General features: G+C 40.1%; 2 protein-coding genes and 1 long non-coding RNA gene across 6 annotated transcripts in view; 1 reads left to right on the top strand and 2 right to left on the bottom strand.

Moving 5' to 3' along the window:
- LOC144288505 (uncharacterized) overlaps positions 1-18,511 on the bottom strand; it is a 683,266-nt gene that overhangs the window by 468,331 nt on the left and 196,424 nt on the right. The window lies entirely within an intron of this gene.
- On the bottom strand, positions 4,081-9,083 carry LOC144288501 (uncharacterized). 2 transcript variants are annotated; one of them, XM_077856006.1, is made up of 2 exons: positions 8,627-9,083; positions 4,081-5,848 (listed from the first exon to the last, which is right to left on the bottom strand). In XM_077856006.1, exons 1-2 carry the CDS (start codon positions 8,904-8,906, stop codon positions 5,823-5,825), a joined length of 306 nt encoding a protein of 101 aa, XP_077712132.1. In that variant the 5' UTR covers positions 8,907-9,083; the 3' UTR covers positions 4,081-5,822. The 2 variants fall into 2 exon arrangements, with proteins under 2 accessions (XP_077712132.1, XP_077712130.1); XM_077856004.1 differs by having other exon boundaries at positions 8,670-9,074.
- On the top strand, positions 8,794-17,420 carry LOC144288500 (uncharacterized). Of its 3 annotated transcripts, none has more exons than XR_013356368.1 (3): positions 8,794-9,148; positions 9,320-9,518; positions 9,593-17,420. XR_013356368.1 is itself a non-coding variant. In XM_077856003.1 (3 exons), the coding sequence occupies exons 2-3, from the start codon at positions 9,358-9,360 to the stop codon at positions 10,018-10,020; spliced, it is 558 nt and encodes a 185-aa protein (XP_077712129.1). In that variant the 5' UTR covers positions 8,799-9,148; position 9,357; the 3' UTR covers positions 10,021-17,420. The 3 variants fall into 3 exon arrangements, 2 of the variants coding, with proteins under 2 accessions (XP_077712129.1, XP_077712128.1); XM_077856003.1 differs by having other exon boundaries at positions 8,799-9,148; positions 9,357-9,518; positions 9,624-17,420; XM_077856002.1 differs by having other exon boundaries at positions 8,799-9,148; positions 9,624-17,420.

Here is an 18,511-nt window from a genome sequence, read left to right as displayed (position 1 = left end):
GAAGCCATCTGCCTTTGAAGTCTCCTTTGTGTGCAGATGATATCCATATTGGCTCTGGATAATTTAAGAATCATGCAATCTGGAATATCTGTATTACGTGCCTCAATGATCCTAATAGTATATACTAAAATACTTGGAATAATTCTGATGGTGTTTTGGTTTTCATTTTACGGGTTTATCGAATATAACAGACTTTAGAAGGTACTGTGCAGGATCTGCTGTCTTCTGAATGCACACAAAAGACCACGGGTCACTATGTATCTATTTATCTAGATGATGATCAGTTGAGAAAGGTGCTGGATACAATGGTACCTGTAAAGTGCCCAAACTATCAAAGTTCAATGTATCTTAATGCCTACAGACCATGTGTTTGTGGATGAAGAACAGTGATCAAGGTAAAGAATACTGATAAAGTAAAACAAACACCAGCTTGGGAGTGACCCTTTGTGTTTCAATACCAAGTAAAAATCACTATACCCACTGATTTCACATTTGGAAAAATCTGATGTACTCAAACTTCAGTATATTTGAGGTCTCTACTACTCATATTACATAATTCTGAGGACTCAGTATTTCAAGTCCAAAATATGTACTTGATACCCAAGCAATAAGCAAGCACTATGGGGCAACATCCTTTTTGGTCAATAAACTACAGTGGGCCAAAACACTTTAAGGACTTAAGTGAGGGGCAGCCCCAGTGGCTTGGCGGTTTAGCGCTGCCTTCAGCCCAGGGTGTGATCCTGGAGACCCGGGATCGAGTCCCGTATCGGGCTCCCTGCATGGAACCTGCTTCTCCCTCTGCCTATGTCTCTGCCTCTCTCTCTGTGTGTATTCTCGTGAATAAATAAAATCTTAAAAAAAAAAAAGACTTAAGTGAAAGTATCATTAGTAATACTAGGTCAAGCTGAATTTTTCGTTCATAAAGACAGACATACTGAGTCAAAATACTTGTTGATCTCTATCAGATGCATACAAGAGAAAACATCTTTTCCTCAGAAGGAAAAGAAAAAATGCCAAATGACTTAAATAGCACAGTTGTAGAAAACTAGATAAAACAAACTGAATAGACGATTAGACATCATACTCCGAAACAAAGATGGGGAACAGTTTACATGCTGAAGTATACACCCATAATAAAGTGCCCTTTGTTATGCTTCTCAAGATATAAAGTAGAAAAACCGGTGGATCTTGGCAGTGGAAATTCAAGGCATGAACTCATGGGAAACTAATGGTCCCCTAATTAATAGGAACTCATAAATGGGAAATGTAATTTGTACTGATGCTCTCTAACTTCTAAGGCACCATATGTAAATAAAAAGATGACATGTGCAAGTACTGGTTGGGATTGGAGGCCTATTAAAATTGGGATTTTATTGGTTGAGGACAAGTTAGTCATTACTCAAAGATAAGGCCTATTTGTAACCTTTGTCAATATCTCCGTGTAAAATGATTATGACTACCAAATGATTATAGAAACAGGAAACTGGAAAAAAAAATGACTGACTACCAAAGAATTAGAATCCATAATTAACTGATATTTAGTCCTTCATTTAAATCTCAGTCCATGGGATCCCTGGGTGGCGCAGCGGTTTAGCGCCTGTCTTTGGCCCAGGGCGCGATCCTGGAGACCCGGGATCGAGTCCCACGTTAGGCTCCCTGCATGGAGCCTGCTCCTCCCTCTGCCTGTGTCTCTGCCTCTCTCTCTCTCTCTCTCTCTCTCTCTCTCTGTGTGACTATCGTAAATAAATAAAAAATTTAAAAAAAATAAAAAAAATAAATCTCAGTCCATGATAACAATGTCATATGGTAAGTGCCACTTTTGGTGGAGCTCAAGTTGACTCATAAAATAATTGGTATTTTATAATACTGGCTTAATTTGTAATATTATCTTTTAATTTTTTAACAAAGTACAATTCATATATAATATTATATTAGTTTAAAGTGTATAGATTATTGATTCAACAATTCATTACTCAATGCTCATTATCTGTCACCATACAATGTTATTACAACGTTACTGACTATACTCCCTGTCCTATACTTTTCAACTTTGTGATTTATTTTATAACTGGAAGTATGTATGTCTTAGTCTTCTTTACCTATTTCACCCATACTCCAACCAACTTCTCGGACAACCAAGTTTTTCTCTGTGTGTATGAGTCTTGTTACTGTTTTATTTTTTAGATTCCCTTTAGATTTTTTTTTTTTTAGATTCTCTTGGCTTATTTCCGCTAGGATAATATTCCTCTACGTTGTTGCAAGTGGCAAGATTTCATTTTTTTATTTTTTTTTTTTACAGATTTTATTTATTTATTCATGAGAGACCCGGAAAGGGAGGCAGAGACACAGGCAGAGGGAGAAGCAGGCTCCCTGTAGGGATCCCGATGTGGGACTCAATCCCAGTACCCTGAGATCATGCTCTGAGCCGAAGGCAGATGCTCAACCACTGAGCAACCCAGGTGCCCAAGATTTCATTCTTTATTATGGCTGAGTAATATTGTTATATGTGTACATATATACACAAACACATACATATAAATACATACACATACATACATACCCTGCAAATGGATTCTTTATCTATTCATTCGACACTTAGAATGCTTCTGTATCATATGGGTACATATATTTTTCAAATTAGCGTTTTAGTTTTCTTTAAATATCCAGAGGTGAAGTTGCTGGATCATAGATTAGTTCTATTTTTAACTTTTTGAAGACTCTCCACACTGTTTTCCATAGTGGCCACACCGATTTACATCTCCACTAACAGTACACAAGGGTTCCCTTTTCTCCATATCCTCATCAATACTTATTATTTCTTGTCTTTGGATAATAGCCATTCTGACAGGTGTGAGATGGTATCTCATTGTGGTTTTCATTTTCATTTCCTTGATGATTAGTGATGTTGAACATCTTTTCATGAGCCTATGGCCATCTGTATGTCTTCATAAAAAGTTTTACTTTTTCCTTTCCAATTTGGATGGCTTTTACTTCTTTATCTTGCCTATTGCCATGCCTAGGGCTTCCAATATAATGCTGAATAAAAATGGCAAGAGTGGGCATCTTTGTTCTGTTCCTGATCTTAGAGCTAAAGCTTTTGGGTTTTCAGCACTGAGTATATTAGCTGTGGGTGTGTCATATATGGCCTTTAGTATGTTGAGGTGCATTCCTTCTCTATCCATTTTGTTGAAAGTTTTTATTATACGTGGATGTTCGACTTTGTCAAATGGTTTTTCTGGATCTACTGAGATGATAGTAATATTTTTATCCTTCATTTGTTAATTTTGTATATCACTGTGATTGATTTAAAGGTGTTAAACCATGCTTCCATATCTGGAATGAATACTACTGGGTCACAGTAGATGACCTTTTATACTGTTGAATTTGATTTGCTAATATTTTGTTGAGGACTTTTGGATCTACATTCATCAAGGATACTGGTCTGTAATTTTCTTTTTTTGTAGTGTCTTTGTCTGGATTTGGGATCATGGTAACGTTGGCCTCATAAAATAGGCTGCTAGTGCTCCTTTCCCTTTACTTTTTGGAATAATTTGAGAAGGGTAACTAATAGCTCTTATTTAAATGATTGGTATAATTCACCTGTGAAGTCATCTGGACCTGAACTTTTTGTTTGTTGGAAGTTTTTAAACTACTGATTGAATTTCATTACTAGCAACTGCTCTATTCAGATTTTCCATTTCTTCATGATTCAGTCATGGAAAATTGTGTATTTTTAGAAGTTTATCCATTTCTTCTAGGTTGTCTAATTTGTTAGCATATAATTGTTTACATATTTTTATATATTTTGGCCATAGGTAGAAAAATGCAGAGAAGTGTTTTGTTTTTCATCACAAAAATTTTGGTCTGTACCACGTTCTAGGTTCTAGCAGGAGAGGTGCACATTTTTCTCACTGTCACTGTATTGCCTGCTAATGTATTATATAAAACCAGGTAGTAAATTCTGTAAATAAAGAGTACCTATTCTAAAGTTTTCATCAACTAGTGATGTTTAAATGGGATAAATTCACTTTTATTCTAGAAGATAAATCAACTTAATTTTACACTGGAGCATAGGTGGCTTAAAACCTGCTTTATTATCATTGTGCCCAAGTTCAGTTAGCAGCATTTTTTTCCACAAGGAGTATCACCACAGCTAGATGGCTACTGGCATAGGACAAATGGAAAGCAGAACTCATGAAAGGGAAGAGACTTTTGAGGGTCTTCTAGTACATTACCTCGCAATTTAAAAGATAAAATTTATCAGTTCATTGTACACCTCAAACACTGTCTTACTCTTAGGTCATCAAAGCAATATACTCTTCAATGAACATTAAGGTAACGATTATTTTTATCTGACAAAATTTAACTATCTGTTAGCACTAATTGCCGTCTCTTCAAATTCTATGTGTTGAAGTCCTTACCCCCTGACCTTAGAATACGACCTTATTTGTAAAGATGGTCTTTGCAGATGTAATATGTTAGAGTCTACTGGAGTAGGGGGGTCATCTAATCCAATATGACTGTTGTATGCATCTGATGAAGCAGAAACCAACAAACACCAAAGATTACCAAGCAAACCATCAGAAGCTAGAAGACAGGCATGTACGCATTCTCTTTCACAGCCCATAAAAAGAACCCACCCTGCCAACTCCTTGACTTCACAATCTAGCCTCCAGGAGTGTGAGACACTCTGTTTTGTGTAAGTTTGTGGTACTTCTTTATGGCAGCTCTAGCAAACTAATGCATTCACCATAATGACAGAACAATTGGTGTGAGTAAAACCAAGCTAGGTTTAGATTCTAGTTTAACTATCAATTAGAAGCTATTCCTTCTCTGTTTAGTGCTTTAGTTTTCTAATCAGTACAATGGAGATGATGCTAATAACTACCTACTAGGACCTACATGTGAAGACGAAATAACAGTCTACGAAAACTGCTTTGGGGCACCTGGGTGGCTCAGTTGATTAAGTGTCTGCCTTTGGCTAAGGTCAGGGCCTCAGGATCCCGGGATCTAACCCCAGGACTTTGGGCAGCCTGTTTCTCTCTCTCCCTTTGCCCCTCCCCCTGCTTGTGCTCTCTCATGCTCTCTCTCTCTCTCAATTAAATAAATCTTAAAAAAAAAGAATCTATGAAAACTGCTTTGAATAGCTTTTTGTTAAATTAAGTGCTCAATAAATCTTAACTAAGGATATTAACATCAGCATTTTAGTACTGTTATTGCTATTTAGCAAAAATGTTGAGTTAAATAAAACAATTATACCTACTTAATACAGTTGTTTTATTTTTTATTTTTATTTTATTTTTTTAGATTTTATTTATTCCTGAGAGACACTGAGAGAGAGGCAGAGACACACACAGAGGGAGAAGCAGGCTCCATGCAGGGAGCCCGATGTGGGACTCGATCCCAGGACCCAGGGTCACGCCCTGAACTGAAGGTGGACGCTCAACTGCTGAGCCACCCAGCCATCCCAATACAATTGTTTTAAGGATTAGACATAATACCGTAATAATTCTAAGATACATTTTTTTTATTTTACCATCTCTAATGTTGTAATATGTTATAATTACCAATGTTTTAAGATTTCATATTGGTATTTTAAGTAATGGAACATCTTCCAATATAAATTGCCTTACAGATTAAATATACTTTTATACATCATAGAATTATTACATTTCCAGGGGTGCCTGGGTGGCTCAGTAGGTTGAGTGTCTGACTCTTGGTTCTGTCAGGTCATGATCTCAGGGTCCTGGAATCAAGTTGCGTACGCTGGGCTCCCTGCTCAATGCAGAGTCAGCTTGTCCATTTCCCTCTCATTCTGCTCCTCACCCCCCACAAGATCTCTCTCTCTCTAAAATAAATAAAATCGTAAAAAATAATTATTATACTTCCAGAACACAGTTTGTATTAAATACATTGTAGCTGTGCTGAGTACAATAGGATAAGCAGAATAAAAAAAGTTCATCTTTAGACTTAATGGTGTACGGAAGGGGTAAAGATTAGTGTTTGCTCTAGAGTAAGCAACAGAAGACTGATAGAATTGCTGAAGAAATAATGCGAGAAGACAAACAGGAGAGTCATCCCATAGAACTTTTTTTCAGTCAGTTTTGAATTAAGGGAAAGCTGATTGTAGGCAGAGAGAAGTGGAGTTGAGAATGTTTTTAAATCTAGGATAAATGACAAAACACGTTCAATAAAGAGGGAAATGTAATGAGGAAAGAGCTTGAAGGAATAACTGAGCAATATCCTTAAAAAGGCAAGTGGTGAGATTTATTTCCTAAGAGGAAAGGCTGGACTGTGTGGAAGGTAGGACATTTCAAAGTCAGGGGACAGAAGCTAGGTTCACCCAAGTGGGCAAATACGGTCTTGAGAACTTCTGCAAATTATTTTGTAGTTGCTTAAAAAAAAAAAAATTCCTCAATGATACAGGAAGCAAGTTATCATTTGAGAAGGAGACAGGTGGATGAGTTATTGAATGTTTGATGACAGAGATGGTATGGAATAGTGGGGCACAAGATCGGGAGTAGGAACGGATGACAGAACCATGATAATCATCAGGTACCATTAAAGCCCACTACAGTAACCTTTTTATCCTATTTCATTAATATTTGTGATTCTTCTCTCAATTAGACTCTATTTTAATCAATGAAATTCTAGGAAGTATTTTATTATTCATAAGGGAAATCCTATCAGGTTTTTTTTTTTTTTCCCCTAAAATGTTTTATCATTACAACTATGTTATTCCCGATGGTCACCTTAGGTAATTTAATTAAAATAAAAATGTGGTTGATAGCCTCATTGAATTTAAGTCAGTTGAAGGTTAGTGTGGGAAGACATCCCATTTTGAGGATGAGTGATTCCACTGGGGATCACAGAGATGCATTTCACTCAATTTCTTCTTTTTAATGATCCTTGGGAGAGTTTTGCTGTTTCAAGTACTCCTACATATTTCTAAGGTTATATCGAGATATTTCATATTTTAATTCTATTGAGAACTAAGATCATAGATAATCATTTGCTAACCACGGCTGCCGTGGAACAGTAACACTAATGGGAGAATACCACTAATTGTGATCAGCACATTCTTAGTTTGAGGTGTTTTTTTTTGTTTTGTTTTGTTTTTTTGTTTTTAATTTTATTGGTGTTCAATTTACCAACATACAGAATAACCTCCAGTGCCCGTCACCCATTCACTCCCGCCCCCCGCCCTCCTCCCCTTCTACCACCCCTAGTTCGTTTCCCAGAGTTAGCAGTCTTTACGTTCTGTCTCCCTTTCTGATATTTCCCACACATTTCTTCTCCCTTCCCTTCTATTCCCTTTTACTATTATTTATATTCCTCAAATGAATGAGAACATATGATGTTTGTCCTTCTCCGATTGACTCATTTCACTCAGCATCATACCCTCCAGTTCCATCCACGTTGAAGCAAATGGAGGGTATTTGTCATTTCTAATGGCTGAGGAATATTCCATTGTATACATAAACCACATCTTCTTTATCCATTCATCTTTGGATGGATACCAAGGCTCCTTCCACAGTTTGGCTATTGTGGCCATTGCTGCTAGAAACATCGGGGTGCAGGTGTCCCGGCGTTTCACTGCATCTGTATCTTTGGGCTGCGCGGCTCCGGGAGCAGCTCCCGAGGGACTCGGGCAGAGGAAGAGGCTCCGTGTGGAGGGGGCTGCCCGGTTCCAGGAGCAGCTCAGAGGGGCTCGGGCGGCTCTGCGGAGGGGGCTGCGTGGCAGGGAGCGCGAATCCAACAGCGCAGGCCCCGGAGCACAGGGCGCCGGGACACAGCCCAGGATCCGGCCTCCCCCCGGGACAGGCAGAGGCCGGGAGGGCCCAGGACATCGAGACGCTCCTGCCCCGAGCTGAGCAGATCAGCGGCCCCGCCCGGAGCCTCCAGGCCCTGCAGACCGAGAGCTCGGGAGTTACTGCGGGGGCTGACTCCAGGGCTCCAGAGCTGCGGCAGCCACTGGGGTTGTTCCTCCCGGGGCCTCACGGGGTAAACAACCCCCACTGAGCCCTGCACCAGGCAGGGGCAGAGCAGCTCCCACAAGTGCTAACACCTGAAAATCAGCACAACAGGCCCCTCCCCCAGAACACCAGCTAGACGGACTGACAACTTCCAGGGGAAGCCAAGGGACTTAAACTACACAGAATCAGAAGATACTCCCCCGTGGTTCTTTTTTTTTGTTTGTTTTTTTGTTGTTTTGTTTTGTTTTGTTTTGCTTTTTGATTTGTTTCCTTCCCCCACCCTTTTTTCCCTTTTTCTTTTTCCTTCTCTTTTTCCTTTTTTTCTTTTTTCTTCCTTTTTTTTTCCTCTTTCTCTTTTCTTTCCTTCTTTCTCTCCTCTCTTTTTCTCCTTTTCCCAATACAACTTGCTGTTGGCCACTCTGCACTGAGGTGGTTTAACAGGAAACGTTCTAGGCCTCCGCGATGCTCTGAGCGCACCTGTCCTCTGAATTCCATTAAAAATCCTTTACAGACATTGAAGTTGAAATATTACATATTTTTTCTTGTATTGCCTGTTTTCCCCAAGTAATGTTGTAATATTAAAGCTATTGGGCAAATTTAAAAGAATGCACTTTTTTTTTTTTTTTTTGGTAGTTAATTTCTATTCTTACCCCATTCGAATTTCAACGAGGCCACATGAGAGGCGGGACTCACCGGCCGTATGACTGAGTCACAGCCAATTCGGTTTCTTGATGGAGTCCTGTTCATGTTGCGGGGTGACGCCATCCCGTTTTGTGACCGACTGAAAACCGGCGGCGGCAACCGGAACCGCAACGGGTCTGCGCTAGGCTGGGGGGTCGGGGGGGCCGGTGGGCCGAGGAGCCTCGTGAGGGAGGCTCCGCGGACGGCCGTGGGCGGAAGTGCAGCCGCGCCCGGAAGTGCAGCCGCCATCCCCCCGTCCGTTTCCGGCCACGTGACCCCTAAGCCCGGCTCTTCAGGACTCCTTCCGGGAGGGAAGTGTGAAAACGCGGCACGTCCGTCACGGTCCTCACGCCGCCTCCGCGCGCCTTTCTCCGACCCTGTGCCCCGGCCGCGGCGCCCTCACGACTCCTGCCCCGACGCGAGCCGGAGCCGCAGCGCCACTCACCGTGTCTCCTACAGGACAGGCCCGTCCTCATAGCCCTGGAGAGGGGGTGAGTCTGACTCGGTGGATGCCCCGTCGCTCACCGCCCTCCCGAGCGCCCTCCCCAGGGGCCGGCCTCGCACCTCCTCACACCGCCATGATGGCGGCTGGGCGGCCCGGCCACGCTGCCCTGCGCATGCGCGCTGCCTTCGCCCTCAGGCCGGCGCATGCGCACCCCTAGGTGCGCCCTGCCCTCCCCGCCCCCTCATCACCTTCAGGATGATCGGTCTCCGAGCCTCACGTGGAGCCTGCCGGGAAGCCCTGCCGCCCGGGGAGATGCTGCGGTTCTTCGGATGCCGCCCTCGTCAGCCCGGGGCCCAGGACCACGAAGCCTGGCTCTGTAGACACCTGCTTCAGGTCCCCTCGCATTTGTGTTCACGGTGGGTATTTATTTATTTATTTATTTATTATTTGTTTATTTGTTTATTTATTTATTTATTGTGTGTGTTCACAGTTTTGATACCACCTCCTAACTCACTAAGTAGCAGAAGCCCGAGTCCCGGAGCTTCCCCTCCTCCTGCAGCCCTAGCCTGTGCTTCTGGAAATTATCAGGATTCGGGGCCGGCTTCCGAAAGGGTGGCAGCAGGTGCTTCCACACGGAAACCAGCGAGGCGGCGGGGAGAGTGTTGTGCCCAAGATCGCGAATCCGAGAAACCTCCGAGGAGACGACACCGATGCAAACACACGAGGGTTTATTCACAAGCTCGAGCTTGGCTCCAAGTGCACCCGACACAGCGGAGCAGGGACTTGGACCCTGAGACTAAGAGGCGCAGCAGCTTTGTAGGGGCCCGTGGCCCATGGGATTGTAACATACGCAGAAAGTTGCACAGTCATGTGGGTCCACACGCAGGTGGCCGATTGAATTACATTTTACTCCTATAGTATCCACTTGAACTGAATTGGCGTATCACTCTGGTTGGAATTGGCGCGCAGTTTTGGCGGCCACGAGGTGGGGTTACATGGTTATGAGCCAGTTTCCGATTAGGGTGTGCCCAGCGGCTTGACTAGGGTGGGGCAATAAGCAGGTCATGTGGGGGTGATACAGGAGGTGGCGGGTGCAGCACACAATGGAGTTAGCCCTGCTCTGCTTGTGCAGGGGTAGGGGATTTTTGTTAAATTTCCTGGGTCCTACAGAGAGGTGTCCTGCCCAGCGGAAGAGGAGGAACGGGAGGGCAGCACCGAGGCGACCCTCCTCCCCTGCCGTAGGGATGTTCGTCTGTGGGATGACGGGAGTTGTTTCTGTGTGTGTGTGCAGGGGTGGGGGTGGGGGGTTAGGTCTTCCCTTACCCCTTCCCTTCCCCCTTCCCTTCCCTTCCCTTCCCTTTCCCCCCACACTCCTCCTTTCCCGCTGGACACTGATCCAGCTTGGGCATCAGAAGAAGGGACCAGTCTGAAGCTCTCAATTTGGAAATCAATAATGTATAGGTAATATATGAATTTTATGAGATTGAGTGAAATCACCCAGAAATGAATATAGATTTAAAAAAAAATCCAAGAACAATAGTCTAGGTTTTTTGTTTTTGTTTGTTTTTTTAAGTTCGTGCTGGCAGGATTTGCTTTCACTTTGGATGTGTACCATGTTAGGATTCAAAAATGACTCCCAATTTTTAAAAAATGAAAAGTGAAAATATAAAGGGAGCTATCTGGAACACTTCAACATTGGAAATGGTGTGGAACTAGCAAAGTTGACTAATAAAGTATAGCTAAGATTGGTGGGACAGCTGCGGTGTCTTGGAACACAAGTGAGGAAAAGCGTTTCTAGGAGTGTGCAGTGATCACTTGTTACAAACGTGGCTACGCTAATATTAAGATTGATAAATGATTATTGGATTTCACAGAATGGAGGTCCTGCTGGAGAACAGTAAGAATGTCAGCCAAGTGCAAAAGGATGAGGGCAGTTGCATTGAAAATGAGGAATAAACTGGAGGCAGTTATAGGCAATAATTAAAAAAAAAAATGCTGTAAATCAAATGAAAAAATATTAAGTGGTAGTTACTGGAGGGAGTATGGTTACAATGCTGTTTTTCTGAGAAAACATCAGTATATATTCATGTTTATTTTATTATCTGGCAGAAAAAGAAATTTGATGATCCATGAGTTACTTGAGAGGTGGGGGTGATTGTTGGATCCATGCTATGAATTAGCTAGAAAGGATGATGGGCTTTAGTGCACAGTAAGAGAAGTCAAGCCTTTGCTAAAAGTGATGGAAATGTCATCTATATTAACTGGAAAGAAAGTAAAATGTAGTAGGCAAGGCATAAATAAGGGGGTAGAAGTCCTGGGAGCCTGTAGAATTTCACTATCTTTTCTCTCAATGAATCAGAAAACAAGGACACCAGCGGCAAGCAAGTTTGAAGAGGTTTGAGGAGAAAGAAAGTGAAATGGTTCAGGAGAATGAGAGTAGGAATGGACCAAGGAAATAGCTTATCATTCCTCTTCAATAATGTGGGCCCACTTGAGGTGTCTTCCTCGAACTGAAACAGAACACGCAGCATGGCTGTGTCTTTTTCTTCAATCACATCGGTGTCTCAAGTTTTTTTTATTTTTATTTTTATTTTTTTTATTTATTCATTGAGACAGAGAGGCAGAGACACAGGCAGAGGGAGAAGCAGGCTCCATGCAGGGAGCCCGACACGGGACTCAATCCCGGGTCTCCAGGATCACACCTCCAGCTGCAGGGGGCACTAAACTGCTGCGCCACCGGGGCTGCCCAGTAACTCAAGTTTTAAATAAGGCTGTGGTTTAGCGAGCAATGATAAAAGGAGAAATGGGCTAAAGTATTAAGGATTGACCATAGACTGTAATCAAGTAAGTAGGGAGGTGATGGTATAGTGGTAAATGGGTAAAGGTCAGTGGAAAAATGGTAAGACTTATGAAAGGCGGGTGGGGGTTGTTTGGAAGGATTTTAGGTGTTTTGTGACTAGACAAAGTGAGCTGAACATGTGGGAGGTGGTGTTCGAATTATATTATAAAGAGAGTATGGTGACTGTTAATGACAGATTACAGCATGTGACCATGAAGGTGACATGCTGGAGGAGACTGATTGTTCCAGGGGAAAGTAAATTACAGCTTGAAGAAGTTAAAACATTAGGTCTAATTCTCAATAAGAAAGTTATATTTTAAAGAAATCTGGTAGCTTTCCATTCTAATCCACAAAGTATAATAAAATGCATCTTGATGCAGGTGTCAGGAAGGCTAGATTCTGATCACCGTCTGTGACAGACTAATTGTGGGACCTGGATGAACCACTTACCCTTCAGGCCTTGATTCTTTATCTTGTGGCAGTGGCAGTGCCCTCTTGCTGAAGGCCACCAGGAGCACACCTATAGCTGAACAAGTTGGGCTTCTTATTCATTGCACTATGAGAGATGATACATGATTGAGAGGATGCAAATCATGGGGACCTCTTAGGCATCCTAGGAAGAGAGCGTAAAAAGACTTACAAGGGTCATGATGCCTTTCAGCATGTTAAAGTGAACCAAGGGATTTTAATTTACAGAGGTGAATGCATGCCAACACGGAGAAGCTAATGCCATTGAGAATTTTATATTACTTACATTTCCCCTGAGAGGAGGGCAAGTCTTATCCTGTAGTGCCTCCTGGGAGAGCACCAGGGTTGGTCAGTAGGCAGGCGGGAATGAGGGAAAGCGTATGCCAGTGTTTTATTTTTATTTTTTTATTTTTATTTATCTATTTATTTATTTTTTTAGATAATTTTTTTTTAAAGATTTTATTTATTTATTCATGAGAGACAGAGAGATAGAGAGAGAGAGGCTGAGACACAGGCAGAGGGAGAAGCAGGCTCCACGCAAGGGTCCCCAGGATCACACCCTGAACTGCAGGCGGCGCTAAACCACTGTGCCACCGGGGCTGCCCTATGCCAGTGTTTTATTACTGTGGTAGGGACATGACTTGTTGGGCAGCAAGTAAAACACAAACATTGGAGTTTGTGGTTGGAAGGTTTGTAGCATTATTTTCATGCACCTGTGAGAGCTCGATTGTAAAGAGTGGTAAACAACTTTCCTTGGCTGTTAGTTCAGCCCTGAGATTAGTGGATGCCAAATAGACAAGTACAGAATTTAAAGAAACAAAGTTAGAAGACTTAGTCCTTCGAATTTCCTCGGTGATACATTCTTCTGAATTAAAACCTTAATATATGAACTGCAGGAGTGTGAGAAAGAATCTTAACCTTCCTAAGTTTATATCCCCCACTAAAAGTTAGAATGGTTTTACTTACCTCTTGACTCTTCTGAACAAAAAAGAGAGAAAGAGAAATTTAAATGAAATTACTTAGAACAGAACCTAATAAGCAGATGTTGATTAACAAAATGTGAGCTCATTTTCTTACCTCTTTATGCAGAGGAAATGAAATTATAATCAGGATTTTGCTGTTCTCATTCACTTAGCTTTGTGCTCTTACTTTTATACAGATACTGTTATGAAACTCAGCACATTTGTTTGATTCACCAAATAAGTAAGTGTTCCCAGTTTTACAGAAGATCTGTGTGGTGGGATTATTTATTTAGCAAGTATTCACTTCCTTCCTGTTCCCCATTTGGTCAAGTTTGCTTCTACTCCCAACTGACTCGGCTTGGCCGAATAACTTGCAGAGGCCAGTTATCTTCTTGAACTCCTGCCGTTTGCCATGGAAAGAGCACACTCAGGTAGCATGTCATTTTCAGCCCGCATCTCAGAATAAGACCAGCTATGACAAGTGCACGTGGAAGCCTAGCTGACCCGCCTGAATTCAGCCACACTCAGCATCTGTAGATTCAGGAGAAAGAAACAAATATTTGCTTTTGTAAAGCACTGATATTTTTTTATTGTTTATTGGATAATAATTTCTGAATAGTAAAGTGAGGGACAGGGACACATCATATAGCACATGGCATGTCATTCACAGTTTCCGGAGGTGTAGTTCTTTTCCCCCTTCCTGGCTTCCAGATCCCTCCTCTTCCCTAATCGTCCCACAGCAGCTCAGTTTTGCGCCTTCTCACTGGTTTCCTTTATTATGTGGAGTTGTTTTCTTCTTGCTAGTGAATCTCGGGTGTTAATTCTGCAGTGTGCCTCTCCCAGTGTGCCTCCCAGTGATTTCTCACCTCACCCATGTTGCCTGACAGCCCATGCCTGTTACTCCCAGTATGGACACCCTCTTTATCTCATTGACTTAAACAGTCAGCTTCCAATCACCTACCAATCCACATAGGGAAGACCTGTCACCAGATTGGTGTACATTACATGCACATCAGAAGATGCCTTTCTGACCCACATTGGGTTTTGACACTTCAGGTTGGGATACCGTCTTATGTGGCCATTCTTTCCAACTGTCTGTGCTTATGGGCCTTGCCCTTTCTCATCCCTACACTCCCAATAGCAGGCTGCCCCTCCATTTAAATGTTCTTATTACTTTGCTTTGTCTTTGCCATCCAGCCCTCCATACCCCATGCAGGCTCCAGTTTCCCAAGCCAGGCTTCTTAGTCTTCCTTCCCTATGTTGTTACCCTCTGTCCTCTGCTCAGGCTCTGAAACACATGCCTGGCACCCCTCCATGTAGATGCTATTCTCAGCTATCTCAAGATTCTAGACTTTGTATCATGTGTCACACACCTTTACTCTGGAGGTCCTCCTCTTTCAATCTGCTCATCCAAGCTACCTTGCCACATGGTGACCTCACACACCTGCTTGGCTCTGACATTCTCTGCAGTCCCACATGTAAAATGTTCATTTAACATTACATTTAGTAGCTTCTGTTCTGCAATTGTATTCCAGGTTGAACAACTTCCCGCATATATTCATAATCCCTCCTTCCACCTGTGCCCTTACTTCGTGCGGGGTCCCCCACCCCATGGGGATCATGGTTGCCCTCTTTACCCTTCTGTGGCTCTGCCACTGCATCACGCATCCTTCATGCTAGAGATGTGGCTCTTAGCCTGGTCAGGCTTTTGTTTCCCATACTTCTTACCTCGCTCAGTCTTTTGCTCAGACCATACTCCTGCATGGAGTTCCTCTTACCCTGCAGGAGCTCTGGTAGTCTGTACTGGGTAGTTTTCCCATGTGAATCCATGTCAGATGACCTCCATGCATGCACACATCTTTCACTGTTTGAGTTCTAACAGGGTGTGCCCAGCTGCCACCCTTCCATGAACTCCATCTTGCCTTTGCTCTGACTCCTCATACTCTTAAGCTTTTTCCCCCCACACATGGATGCCTTTCTAATACTGCTAAGGCTTTTTATATAAATGGAGATGATTTAGACTTCTTACTCTCCTGTAAAGATCTTTCATTTTCCTTTAAAAAAAAAAAAAACCCTTGCTTCCTTAAAAGATAATCATGATGAGTTTTTTAATTATTATTTTCGTGACCAAATAATATATACATAATGCATGAAAAAATTTCAGAAAAAAAGATTAGAAAAAACATCTGTAATTCTATCATTCAAAGATAAATACTTTTAAAAATTAGGTGAACTTCTTTCCAGTGAAAGGTGATTATTTTTGGTTTGAAAAATAATGCATATAGAAGTATACAAAGTGGAACCTAAAAACCTTCCTCTTCTATGGAACAAAATAGAGAACCTGGAAATAGACCCACACAAATATAGCCAACTGATTTGACAAAGGAGTAAAGATAATCTAGTGGAGTATGGATAGTGTTTATGAACCTAAAACTGCTCTAAAATTTAGTCTGTTAAAAAATATTTTCTTTTTCCTTATTCCATTCTCTGAGGCAGATCAGTTTCTTGGGAATTTCTCCAGTCATTCATCATGCCCGTTTTTATCTTGTATGAACACAGATAGGATCACATGCATCAATGAGTTATTCTATTTTAATACATATTGGTTGTGTTAGTTACAGTTACGAAATACAGAATAGTTTTCAGTTTCAAAAATATTATTAAAATGTATTTTAAATAATGTAAATAATATGGAGGCATGCAATTAAAAAACAAGATACAGAAAATATCATCCTTCTATAAGTAACCAACATTAATGATTGGCAAACATTAAGGGATACATTCAGATCTAATAAGGGTAGATGGGTAGCTAAAGAAAAAGATGAGTAAGTAGGTAGAAAAAAACTGTTTTAGAATGAAATTATGCTATAAGTGGTGTTTTAAAATTAAAGCGTGTCAATTAATTTAGAGAAAATAAAGGAAAGTTACAGAGATTGCTGAATTTAAGATAATTTCCTTTTCCCACAATAGTTATTGATCCAAAAACATTCTGCTAAAAGACCATGAAAATAATTAAGAGATAATTAACACTTACTATCTTTTATCTACCTCCCCATATCACAGGTTTTGTTAAAAATATTTTTATTTTTACATACTTTCTAATATAAAGATTATTTTGTGACCTATTTAAATCTGTTTTATTGATATTCAGGTAGTTTTTTATAAGAAGGACTGAATTGCCTTTTGTTTTTCTATTTGAACAGGAACTTGACTGCTTAATATTTTGTTTTATGCTTTCTTTCTCTTAGAATGTTGACTTTGTTCTATTGTAGTCTGCCATTCAACTTTATTGAGAAATCTGAAACCAGTCTAGTCGCCTCCTTCATTCTAGATGAGTTGCTTTTTCTCTCTCCTTACCTGAAATATTCTCCATTTACAATTTAAGGTTGAATAATGTAAGCAAAAAATACTTTTTTGATGCTCTGTATTAATATTTCTGGGTGGAATAGGACCCTTTCAATCTGCAGATTCAGTTTTTCCTTAAATTACATGCAGTTGCCCAGTATTATGATTTTTCAGTCTTATAAAATTCCGTTTATTAGATTTTCTTCTTCAGGGACACTAGTTGTCTCTAGTAATCACATTTCTCTGACTTCTAATTTCTCATCTCTCTAATCTCTTCACTATTTTCACTTTTTCTTCACATTCACAGTGCTTATTTTCAGTCTTTCCATTAATTTGAATTTCGACATTATGTTTTGTAACCTAATTTATTCTCTGTGATGGTATTATTTTGGATCACCAGTGATTTCTTTACCTTAGCCATCTCCATTTTTAAAAAGTCTCATTATACTGTTTGTAGTCCTGTTTTTGAAAAATTGTTTTGTAGAATCTGAGGTCTTTTTAACTTACATTTACTTCAAAAGAATGTTTCTGGGGTTATTTTCCTTGTAAATTACATGCTTAGCTATACCTACCATGCTAAATCCTTTTATCCTTTTGCTTCTTGATAGCTTCCTTTAAAAAAAAAAAGCAGAATAGGACAATATAGTATGATTTTACAAGTGCTATAGAATTTATTTTCATTTTGTTCATGCACTTGAACAGCTCTAATTAGCCCTTCTCTTTAGTCTTCTATATCAATGGAATACCGATGGAATTTACCTTTCCTGCCCTTAATTTTTACTTTTGTTATATACTAACAATAAACTCTAGAATACTCTAGAACTATTTGTATGATAGCAAAATTAAAATATTTTTCTTTTAAGAAGTTATTTTTTGTGTAATTGATTAGTATCTTTGGATTTTTCCATATTTTACACAGAATTATATGTATAATATTTTGAAAAATAATAAAATGATAGCCATTTCTTTAAGATATTTTAATTACAGCTTTGCTTAAAAATATTGAAGTATATATCGAACTTAAACTTTTTATTTCCTAAAATTTATCTGCAAAAAGTATTTTAATTACATGCAATAACTGAAGCAAAGATCTAATAAAGTATTTCCAGAAAGTATTCTGTTAGAACTATTCAGAAATAACTGCAATCTATCCATATAGAAATAATAAAAGTACTGAAGTCATTAATAGTTTTAAAAATTTAAATGTGTTAGATGTGACATGATTAAAATGGGTTTCCTTAGGTCCATTGTTCAATTTACTATCTTGAACATTTTAAGAGAAAAGTACTCTATTTAAGAAATTTTAACAGGTGAGAAAATGCATAGAACAATTAACCATATAAATCAAGTGTGTTGACTAATTACACTGTAATCTCAGTCTTGATGAAATCAGGGGTTTTGAATGAGTATTGTCTTAATATGTTTAAATCAGATAATGGATAGATTTTTAAAAACTCTCCTATTTTCATTAGAAAAATATCTCTGCTTCTTATCTTGCATTTTGTATATTTTCAGGTAATGATAAGCAGTATTTTGTGCTCTTCTGTTGTAAAAATAAGGAAACAGATTAAAATGAAATCATTGAACTGCCTAGTGATATATAAAGATGGCAATAGTCTTTTTCTTGATGAAACTGTAAACATCACTAAGTAGCGATTAAAACACTATGTTCTTTATAGAAATGCCTGCCATTCTAAAAATGACATTGAGAAGAAAAACTATGGGGGGAGGTATTCTCCCAAATAAATCTTTTGATTCAAATTTCACATTTACATTTTATATTTAGTAATATTTT

The sequence above is a fragment of the Canis aureus genome, chromosome 18 (assembly GCF_053574225.1).
Source record: "Canis aureus isolate CA01 chromosome 18, VMU_Caureus_v.1.0, whole genome shotgun sequence".
Lineage (NCBI taxonomy): Eukaryota > Metazoa > Chordata > Mammalia > Carnivora > Canidae > Canis > Canis aureus.
Note: the sequence above shows the minus strand (reverse complement) of the source record. Positions and strands in the feature narration are given on the sequence as shown.